The 11,763-nt window shown below is 48.6% G+C and overlaps 1 protein-coding gene across 1 annotated transcript in view; it reads right to left on the bottom strand.

Annotated features, from left to right (window-relative positions):
* Nucleotides 1-219: 219 nt before the first annotated feature.
* Nucleotides 220-11,763, bottom strand: part of FGF18 (fibroblast growth factor 18) — a 74,927-nt gene continuing 63,383 nt past the window's right edge. The window contains exon 5 of the mRNA XM_032992731.2: nucleotides 220-558. Within this exon, the coding sequence (XP_032848622.2) occupies nucleotides 292-558 (267 nt within the window). The 3' untranslated portion in view covers nucleotides 220-291. The remainder of the gene's footprint in view (nucleotides 559-11,763) is intronic.

Below are 11,763 nucleotides of genomic sequence, written 5' to 3'. Positions count from 1 at the left end.
GAAAAGTTGTCCTTTCCAGAAAAGCGAAATAAGCACCTGTGTGTCATCAACAACAAGAAGTCAATTTAAATAGAGCAGTTCACTTTGTTTTTCAAGTCACAATAAATCCCTAACAGCTTTTCCCCAGCGTTTGCAATCTAGTCTTTTATTAATTTTTTTATTTTTATTTTTTTTTAAACACAATGTACAAAAATAGAGCTTCTTCCTTATTTTTAATGTAAAAATATTCCTCTGGTGCAGTTTTTTTTTTTTTTTTGTGGTTTATTATTGTGACACTGGTTTTGTCTATTTTTAACTGGGGTTGGTGGGTCGTATTCTCTTAGTCCTCTTGGTGACTGTTGTGTACTTGAAAGGTTTCTGTATCTCCACTTGCCCCTTTGGGTACCTCTTCATAAAATGTACATCTTGCTGGTTTTCCCGAGTCTTGGGCCCTTTCCGTGGCCTCCCTTTTTTGGTGAATCCAACATACCAGCCTGAATATTTTGCTGACATCAGTGCCGTATAGTTGTTTTCTAGGACTTTTTCGATGAAGACACACTCTTTGCTGGTGCCATCAGGCTGAAAAAGAAAAAAAAAAAAAAAGAAAAAAAAATTGTTATCCAAATTCAAGCTCAGTGACCAAAACCAAGTTTGGCATCAATAAAATCATCACATCTGGACCTTGGTTTTAGTTCAAACATTGTTAAATCAGAGCAGTAACAAACATCAGCTGAAATAGAAATGAGTAAAAAAAAAAAAAGCATAAAAGCATGAGGTCATCATTTCTTTTTTTTAAAACACTCCTACCCAAGGAGAGAAAGATTTTTCAACGACAACAGTTGAATTTACCCAGGGCAGCTCCTTCAACTGCAAGCAAAGCAAGACATTTAGCTTTGCTTTTTCCACTAGGAAAGGAGGATGAAATGAACCTGTGCCAGGGAAGCATCATACTTAATCAGAAAAAAATTAAAAACTCAGAATCTCATATGGGCCAAACAACAGCATTTACCCTTCTATTGCTCACTTCTGATAAGTTTTCCGACATACCATACAGGCTTGCATCCATAATTACCCAAATCCTACCAAAATCATTACAAGCCTTAGTCTAAGTCTTCCCCGTGCTTTGAAAACTCTCCCCCCGCAGCATCCTGGGCACGACACCCAGCAAATAAACCACGCGTGGAGTTCCAGGGATGAGCCAGAGGGGTGTGGGGTCCCCAACCCCACGCCAGTCCCCGGGACCCCAGAGAGCCCCAGAGCCAGCAGTTCTTTCGGAGCCAGACAGCACATCCCAGGCTTGGCTCCCACTCGCATCCCCAAGCGACGGGAGCCACGGAAAGAGCCATTCCCATGCCGGAGCATCTCCCCGGATGGGATGGCATCCCACCAGCATCCCGACGCGACTTCAGCTGAAGGACGACGTCAAGTGTCCGATTCTACACCTCTACTCTGTCAGGGTAGGTTTTTGGTTGGAAGAGGTTTTCATTTCTGGTGGCAGAGGGGACATTGTCCTTCCCCTTTCCTGAGCTTTCAATCTCAGCCTAAAAGCAGCCACTCAAAGCCCAAGGACCTGGCTTAGGAAGCCACGTCCCTAAATTACTTTCTGCTTCACAGTGGGAGCCAGGATTAGCACAGAACTGGAGGCCAGAAGCTCCCAAGCATGAGTGCTGCTCCCCAAACACCCTGCAGCAAAACACCCACCCTGCTGGGACTCCTTTCACGATCCAGTTGCTGGTTTGAGACTTTGGCAAACAGGGTTCAGTTCAGCTTGGAGATCTAGACTAACAGACCCAAAACTGGACTTTTAATGGGGCAGCATTTGGATCTCAGGCTGGACTCGGGAGTCTAATTTACACAGCACGCGCAGCATTGGAGGGAGTTAGAATCACAGACTGGTTTGGGTCTGAAGGGACCTTAAAGATCACCCAGTCCCACCCCTCTGCCCCGGGCAGGGCCCCCTTCCCCCAGCCCAGGGGGCTCCCAGCCCCGTCCAACCTGGCCTTGAACCCTTCCAGGGAGGGGGCAGCCCCAGCTGCTCTGGGCACCCTGGGCCAGCGCCTCACCCCCTACACAGGGAACAGTTTCTGCCTTAGATCTCATCTAAATCTGCCCTCTGTCAGTTTAAAACCATCACCCCTTGTCCTACCCCCACCCACTGACCCAGAGTCCCTCCCCACCTTCCCTGCCCCCCCTTTAAGCCCTGGGAGGCCGCTCGAAGGTCTCCCCGGAGCCTTCTCTTCTCCAGGCTGAACCCCCCCCACTCTCTCAGCCCGGCCTCCCAGGGGAGCTGCTCCAGCCCCCCCAGCATCTTCGTGGCCTCCTCTGGCCCCGCTCGAGCAGCTCCGTGTCCTTCTGCTGTTGGGGGCCCCCGAGCTGGCCCCGGCACTGCAGGGGGGTCTCCCCAGAGCGGAGCAGAGGGGGAGAATCCCCCCCTGGCCCTGCTGCCCCCCCTGCTCTGGCTGCAGCCCAGGGCACGGGTGGGTTCTGGGCTGCGAGCGCACGGGGCTGCCTCACGGGCAGTTTTCCCCCCACTAACCCCCCCAGTCCCTCTCCTCGGGGCTGCTCTCCAGCCATTCCTCGCCCAGCCGGGGTTTGTGCTGGGGATTGCCCCGACCCCTGGGCAGGACCTTGCCCTTGGCCTTGTTGAACCCCATGAGGTTTGCCCGGGCCCCCCTCTCCAGCCTGCCCAGGTCCCTCGGGATGCCATCCCTGCCCCTCAACGTGCCCCCACACCGAGAACAGCTCGGTGTTGTCGGGGAACTTGCTGATGGTGTGCTCGATCCCACTGTCCACGTTGCCAACAAAGATGTTAAACAGGGTTGGTCCCAATACCAGCATCGCACAACAGCGTCTTAAAGTCCTCCAGCACAGAGGAAAATCTTCTTGCCTATAATCTTCTGACAGAAAATATGTTTTACTCTTTAACTGCTGAGTTACTGGTGCTGCATCTAGAACATCACGCACTGTTGTGTGCACTGGCACTTTGTTTATGCATCAAAGATATTAGGGAATAGCTACAGGCTCACTTCAGCCCTGGATGTTGTCTTACCTCTGGATGTTTTATGGATTCTAGACAGGGATAAGCACGATATGGAGCATCATACAGGACTTAATCTAATGCTCAGCAAAGCCAAAGGAAGGATTTCTACCATAGTATTAGCCCAATCCAACTCCCCACTGAAGTGAAATAAAGAGTTTTTTAGTACTGCAGGCCTATGCTTGCTGCTACGCTTACTATTAAACTCTCCCCATCCAAACTAAATAGTATCAGACCCTCTCAGTCTTCAGCCATGTCACCTATCCCATCCCTAGGAGGGGACAGGAAAGCCACAGCAGCGTGACCAGCACAGCAGCTGCAGCTGCCCACCCCTTCCCCCAGGCCAGCTCAACCTGCGCTTCCCTAGAAGTCTTCCTGAAAAGTCCTGCACAATCACAGCAGAGCCTGGTGCAGTCTGTGGGAAGCTCAGGGGTTCATGGCACAGGAGGGAAATTCCTCAGGCCGAGCTGGCTCAGGCTTCCCTTCACCTCTGCTCCCCACATAACCGCGTACGAGCTACAAACGAAGCTGCGAGATGGGAACCATCAGACACAGTGACCCAAGCTGGAGTCACACAGGCAAAAACAGGGGAAAAGCTTCGTCAGCGCCACCCTCCAGGACCAGACATCCCTTCCCGGCTTAACACCTTTACCAGAGGCTTCAATGCAACCCGTGCAACAATATGTGATGTTTACCCTAAAATCATTAATGCACCATCCTGCCTAAAAGGTTTCATTACCACAGGTAGGTCTCATTAAGAGGGTATGGGAGATCATGGCAATTTCTGCATCAAACATGCTAATCCAGAGTCTGCGTTCCCTACATGTGCCCCCTGTACGGGGGCAAATCATCTACAACTGGAAGCTCACAAGCACTTTGATGAATGGCAGAACTGGGCAAAGCTCAGTGGTTCCAGTTCTGGGAGGGGTATGGTGGTGGGGGGGGGGGCTGTCATTCTCCAAGCCCTGGGTTTGATCAAAGCCACATGAGTGGGGAAGGGGGAAATCAGTCGACACCACAGGGTTCCACCAGGTTTCAATGGGAAGCCATAAAACCAGCCCCAGGTTTCTCAGGGCTCAGCCCACTACAAACCCTTCCCCAATGAATGGAGAATTTTTAAACAATACCATGGCTGAGTTTCAAATCCACCCAAACCCAGGTGCTGATGAACCGACCGGATCCGTACCGCAGGGGGAGCAGGTAATTGGAAAGACTGTTTCCCCAACGCTCATGGAAAGGTCCTGGATTTGAGCCCTGACCTTGTTGCTAGGAGAAATAAGAAGTTTTCCTGCGATTTGGGAGGTTTTCGCTTGTAGTGCAATGTCAGTTTCTTATGGAAAACGAAGACTGGAATGGAAAGAAAATGTGTGTGTAGGAGGGGGGAAGTTATTCTATTAGTAACAAAAAAGTATTTACTTATACCTTTAAATTTGCCGACAGAGCCTAAGACAGAGACAGGAGGTGGAGGAATAACAAGGTGCAACTTCAGGCCAACCTCAGGGCTAATTTGAAGTAAACAAGGTGCATGAGATAAAATAACTTCGTTCTGGAAGAGGAAGAGCTAAGTGATTTGATAACATGAAATTACAGTAACATTTACAAGTACCTCAAGATTAATCAGGATAAGGACCTCACTTCCCCAAACAGAGCATTCCTGTACATGCTAAGACACGTCAGAGACAGACAAGTGATTTTCAAATACTCACAAGATGATTTTACAGCATTTGTTATAATCCTCAATAGAATAAATCACTCACACATGTTAGATCATGGAGAGCTGGATCCATGGTAATTTATTAGGGGAAAAAGCAGTTTATAAGAGTTTTCAATAATTTTTAAGTGTCACCTTGTTTTCACCAGGTGCCCATCACTTAAGGTCTGATCACATCCCTATTTACATGTCAGCAAAACACTCACTGGGTCTGGCACCCATCCCCGCACTCCTCCAAATTGAGGAGGAAGGAAGAGAAAAGGGAAACAGCTCTGACCGAGCGTCAGTCCCTACTCCAGCACCCGCTCGCCCTTCCCCAGGAGCTCCCAGGGCAAACGCTTGCTGCCGGTACGGGGCTGCACCCTCTGCCGCTGCCATCAGCCGGGAGATGCTGCCAAGCCGCATTTCACACATACTTAGCTGTCAGGATGCACCTTGCAGAGCGCTTGCCCTTCAAAACGTGGAGGCTTACGTTTTGAACTGATTCTTTACAATAAGGGAGAGCTCCTGAAAGCCTTGGAGCTGTGCAGGAACGGCCTGGCCTGGTGCGATGGCTCTGCCGCATGATGGGGGGAGCGCCCGCACCCAGCCCTGCGTCCCCGTCACCCCCCTGCAGCGGGGTGGGCACAAAGGCTTTGCAGCCCCAGGATGTCCCCCCACACACACACGTGCTCGGGGGATGAGCTTCTCCCGCGTTTCGCTCACCACCGTCCCACAGGCAGCATCTCCAGCCAAGCTCCCTGCTCAGAGCAGGGCGAGAGCCATTGCAGAGGCACAACCCTGCTCCTGCGAAAGGCAAGGGCTCTCTTCAAGTCAGCACCTCCTTGTATCTGTGGCAAGCCACCCCCAAATTGCCAATTTTACCCCCAGGGGCTGCTGCCTGTCTGTGCAATGAGGCCATGCCACCATGGAGCTGACAACTTGCAGCTCAGTTCTTTTCAGAGAAGTCAGAGCATTTATTTCTTTAAAGACACCCCTAATAGCCATGGGAAGACGTGGTAGCTGCTAGCCAGACTTCTGATAAATGCCTTATAAAATGCCTGATCTAAACACCACCTCCCACAGAAACCCCCTGGGCCATCACCCAGGTCTGTGCAGAGGCGAGGGAGAGCACAGCCGCAATGGTAAAGCCTGAGCAGCACGAGGTGCTATTCCTCTAAAGCAGAAAGCATCCTCAGAAGCATCTCCTCTAAATAATAGCTGGCGACCAGCCCTGGATGCACCAAGCCGCTGCCCAGTGATGAGGTGGTGGCCCCAGTCCCTTTATCAAGCAGGCTTAGAGCGGCAGCAGCCATCCAAGGCTCCCCCTCCAGAAAGGGATACCTCGAGCGTGGGACTGTTTACACACCACGGGCCAATTCCATCCCGCGTGCAGCTGAAGGCAGCGGAGCTGAAGGAGCTGCGCTGGAGCCAGGGGCTCTCCCCGTGCCCTGAGCTTACCAAGGAGCAGCACCGGATTGTTTGTGCAGAGCATTTGGCGACGGGCTCTCCCAGTATTAAACGTGAAACATGTTGAACTGACACTAAAGCGGAATTAAGTGCCAAAGCATTTGCTGCTTCTACAATTACACTCCGGAGCGCTTTGGTGCTCCTGCTCTCCTTTTTATGACCCAACTTGGTCTTATTGTAGTTTGGCCTTCTCGTTTTAAGTTCTCCAAATGGAAAGGATCAAAGGGCTCTTTGTTGTCGTAGCAGGAGCGCTCCTCCGAGCGAGGCATTCCTGCCACTAACAGCTTGCTGCTCAGGGGGAATTCGCAGCAGCCTCTGTGCCACCAGCCTGAGCCAAAGCATTAGCAGGTGCAGCCGCCGCCTCCGCCTTCTCCCTATTAGCCTGCCACACTAAGCCACCTGAGCAGCTTTTTATGGGAAAGGGAGGCCAGGGCAGGTTTTCTCATTTATGCTTCACAAATCTGGCTCAGTGGGCACCGGCAAATCCAAACTTCACTCGGCTTTTACAGCAACAATAAGCTCGTGCAAGCGGCTCGGGTAACACCACAGTGCAGGGAGAGATGCCTCCGAGACTGAAAGGTTTCTCTGTTTGCAAAATCAAGGCACAAATTAAGCCCTACAAGCGATGCTGTGTTAAGCTGTTGGTAGCTAAGCTTATGTTAAAACACTTCCCCCCTCCTCAAATGATGCTGCAGTTAGAAGCTCTCTGGGTAAGGCGACTGAATACGCCGGTGATGTGCTGCAAATAACAAACACCAAACCACAGGAAACACGGCTGTGACAACCCAGGAATGCCGGCTTGGCACAGGACACAGTGAGACTCAACCTTTCAAGTGAGAGGGGGATGACACTCCTGTCTAATTATCACATTTCCACAAGTTCAGCCCACCAGGCTTGAAGACAAATTGTGGAGATACCAGCCCTCCACACAAGTAAAAGCACTTCCCTCTGCAAGGAAAGCAAGCCCCCTCTTCCTAAAAGTCCTGAAACAGGGAAAGCTACTGCTCAAGCAAAAGATTTCCAAGAGGTGTACACACCTAGGCTTTTTGCAAGGAAAACCTCTGAAAACAGACCCTTTCTGCATCCCTCCCTCCCCCTCCACAGACAGACAGACAGACAGACGGACAGAGGGGGGTTCTGAGCAGTGGTACCCCACTGTGCTGGATCTCACGCCACCCCCCGGTGCAAGGTACACCCCTCTGAGCTCAGCAATTATTTCAAAGGACTGTTGAAAATTCCCCTTGAATGCTGGCACTGTCAGATTTACACACTGCATTATACGGAAGAAATCCTGCCCTGTATTTCCTAAATTTTGGAGACATGGAATCAGGGAAGGCTTGGGTTTTCAGGAGATGTGTGGCCCAGCAGTCCCAGCAATCCACTCCTGAAGCATCCCCGGCTGGTGGACCCAGCATCACTGATAACCCCCATAAAGCCCCAGAGATGTTTACACAGCATGTACCTAGTGACGTGTGATTTTCAGGAAGCATATTACTTCTCTGTGGTTTTGCACAAGCTCGGCTCAAAGCCAGACAGGCAACACTCAGAGCCTCCTCCAGACTCACTCCACATGGCTTGGACAATCCGGAGCGGGAGAAGGTAAGGCAGGAGCTGTGTTAATGTCACAGCTTTTAGCACTGCCACTTCTCCCCCTTCACATGTACACCTTTTAAAGGTAGGTCAGAAAGTGTGACAACGAGGTGGGCACAGCAGCTGCTGGATCCAGCAACGCTGTGGGAGATATAACCCCCACGCAGCACGGCAAACCTGAGTGCTCTGGCTGCTGGTAACCCGGGCCCAGCCACCCTCGTGCACTTTATAAGCATTATCAGGACAGAGCTGTCATAAGCATCCTGATGCTCAGCATCCTGGATTTACGGCAAGGCTTCCTGACCACAGAGACACCTCTTGACCCAAATGCACATTCTTGCTCCTAGACCGGGCTGTAAATCAGCGAAGCCGCATCTATAACTGCCAAGAGTTACTCAGCTTCATGCACGTTTCCTCCAGTTCTCTGGCCTCTGAACCTGCACAATCCTCTGAGGAAAATACTTAGGAGTCATGATGGGCAGGTCAATAAAAGTGTCTGCCAGCACGGCGGAGAGGTTAATTATGTATATAGGACATCTAAGTGCATTCATGAAGAAGGGGAAGAAACACAAAACCCACGCAGAGGAGATTCTCCAAAGAGAGGGTACATCTCCATTCAGAGGCTCAGTTTCAAAGTAGCACTGCCCATGTGTGCACCCACCTGCCCAGATGCACCAGGGGCACGTCCCACCTCTCCTGAAAGCACGCGGAAATAGGCATGGTCTTGCATGCGTGGGATGGGACCTACATGCTCCACAGAGCCCTGTCCCTGTTTGTGCCAGACACAAGCTGCAAGAACCCAGGAAGGAAAAGAATGGTCAAAAATTTTTCTTTCCTTCTACCTTTCATTCCAAAATTCCACTTCTCTAACTCATACCTGCTCAGTAACCCTCACACTGCCCTGGAAGAGCATTCTGTGACAGGATAAACAGGAGGATAGAGAGATGAAAGGAGTGTTTGTAGGGATGAACCAAGCAAGGCTGAGGCTATGCCAGGACATGCCTCCCAACCTGCTCCTTCCATCACAGGCACATGTATTGCCAACAGTAGAGCAGACAGAACTTATCTGTAAGTACAGAAAACTAGGTTGGCTTCAGCTGGAAAGATGTACATTTGGTTAATAGAAATTCCTAACAGCATCTCAGGGAGCTATGTGCACTTACTATTAATGATGAGAAACATCAATCACTTTTTAAATTAACTTTCTGAAACCAATAGAAAATTTAAGGAAAACTTAATTTACTGCAGGTTTCTTGCAATAGGAAGCTACTGCTTCAGGAGATCTGAAACCACAGGCAGGTTTCAGACATGACATCTGAGCAGATCTATGGCATCTACCATTACCTGCACCCACCTGATCCAGTTGCACATATGTTTCTAGGTGCTAACTATGGTAAGAGCTGGGAGGCATTTTTGCCCATCCGTACAAAGCACAACCTGTTGGTTAAATGCACTGCCAGGGTTTGCTGCGGGTTTTTTTCGAGCAGTCACTTTCAGCTTCCACCAAGACTCCACAGGCTAGTCCTGAACTTTCTGTAAAAGCCAACTAAAGGCAGCACCATATTTCATGTAGGTTTAAATTCTTTATATAGGGACCTATGACAAATTGTGTAAAACATCAGGTCTAGATGATGAGTGGAGCAAGAACACAGGACTAAAACAGCTGCTGACCCCGTAGCAGGTCTGGTAAATCCCAGATTTATACACATTAAACACACACACTGACTTTCTAAGTTATCATTTCAAACAAGTGCGATCTCATTCCGCCAGCATTCTGGTGGTGACACCAGTTTCCCTAAGGCAAGCTTAAATCAGTGAAATTTAGGAACAGGAAAGGTCATTGATTGTGTCCAGGATGGCATTAGTTCTCTTCATGTCAAATTATATTACTAAGAAAAAAGAGAAATCCATGATCAAATCAAGTGCCATACATAAAAAATGATGATCCAGAATTGTTCCAGCCTGTGAATGACAAACTTCCACCTCTATACAACAAACGCAAGGCTTTCGAGACTTGTCCTCCTTTAGGAAAACTTAATATCCTTAAGTGCCCAGAAGACAATATCAAGAAAAAAAGGAAAAAAATAAAATATCAAGAACAAAAATGTATTTAAGCAAGATCAACTTCTCTTTGACCTTAAAAACAGTACTGTAATGGCCACATCAAATGGACTATCTTCTGCTACTGTTGGAGTATAGGCTTTGTTCTCCATTTCAAAATCAGACTCTGTACTCACTTAAATGAATTGAGAGTCAAGTAGAAACAGTCCTTAAAGAGCAGGATCCACCTGAGTATGCATCTCAGCTGCATCCACTTGAGGAAGACAAGGCTTCATTGTCTTGTTCCTTGTTGCAAGTTAAATACATCAGTGTCTTTGCAAAGTAACATTCAGAAGAAGCATCACCCTCATCTTAGAGACACTCAAGACCAACAGAAATTGCACGTGGGAGATAAGATGCTCTGATGGAAGCAATTAAACTCAACTTGATACTTGTCAGCACAAGACACATACAGCACACCCTCTTCACCCAAAGAGGGTGAGGCACGACCAGGGCTCAGAGATCCCCTCTCAATAATTTTAATTAACATTTAACCTTAGGGAACTGAAATATTCCAACATGACACACAGCTGCAGCCACCAAGAAACACAGGGGACAGGATGTTAGCAGCTTTATGGTGACATTTGCTCCTTGAACACAGAAAGGATTAAATTAAATTATCATGTAGCTTTTAAGAGGGTGGTATTTTTTCTCTGGAAGGGGATATAGAGCGTCCAGCCATGGGATAAGGAAAAGGTTTAGAGGTCAGGCTTACAAGTTTGGTCTGCAATGTGAACCTTGACTTTGCAAAACTCCAATATGAGAGAGAATTGGTGCTTTTTAGGAATATCCAAAGGAAAACATGAAGTTTGATAAAGAGGAATCACAAGAAATCTGTAAACTGGATACACAGCGCTCTGGTGACCAGACACAGCCTGGAGATAAAGGGCCAACACTCGCTTCCTCAGTTGAACAACTGTGCCTCTCTAGCTTAAAACCAGTATCATGAAGAAATTTGTTTTTAAAAATAAAAGGATAAAGGACCTTTTGCTTTATTTTAGAGCAAACGGCTCAATCACTGTGGTTGTGCTGAGAAGCTTAAGATAACTGGAGATGTTTATACTTGGCTAAAACATGACTATAATGACCTCATGACCACATGGCCTGGCCCATGAAATTATGTATTAAGCACCAGTCCTATCTCAGATGTTCCCACTACCATCCAAGGAGGCCCTGCTCGCAGGTTTCACAGCTCATGTCATGCACGGCTCCTCTACCCAGTTTGATTAAAGCAAAACCTCCTGTTCTTGCCCAGCCTGAGAGGATCAGCATCCTTCCAGGATGCTTAGAAGATTGCAAGAACTGAAAGTAGCACAGAAGGACAAAGCCTAGACCTTATATATTCACATTACCCTTGTAAGACGTTAGGTGATGTCCAGCCAACACTGTCGATGTTCTGCCTGGCAAAGCAGCTAAATACAAATCCAATCCCAGCAGCACAGTGTGGACATAAATGTGCTTAATGATCTGCTCCATTTATGAAACCCATGACCTAAATCCATCAGACCATGCAGGTAAAATGCACGTACAGCACTAACAACTGCTCAGCAAAGGAAAGGCTTTGGCAAATGCCTACTCAGTGGCATAAGACCCTCTCTCCACTCGGTGCCATGAACACCAAGGTATTGTGGCTCAGACAGCTTCAGGGCTTTGGCATCCAAGCTTACATACACACACAGACCCTGTTAGGAACTGAGACAGTTTTAACTATTTGTGAAACAAAGGGGTCTTCTCCATACACACGTTTCTGCCATCTCTTCAACTTCTTATGCCATGTGAGCTCAAGCACTGCCAGCATTCCCCAGCTACCCCCTTCTCTCTGCAAACTCTCCCACCTCTCTTTCCCAAGACTTGCAGCCATTCCGTCTTTATCACTATCCACCAAACTGCTCTCCAT

The sequence above is a fragment of the Tyto alba genome, unplaced genomic scaffold (assembly GCF_018691265.1).
Source record: "Tyto alba isolate M040663 unplaced genomic scaffold, T.alba_DEE_v4.0 Super-Scaffold_17, whole genome shotgun sequence".
NCBI classification, from domain to species: Eukaryota; Metazoa; Chordata; class Aves; order Strigiformes; family Tytonidae; genus Tyto; species Tyto alba.
The sequence above is the reverse complement of the archived record's forward strand: the minus strand, read 5'-3'. Positions and strand labels throughout refer to the sequence as shown.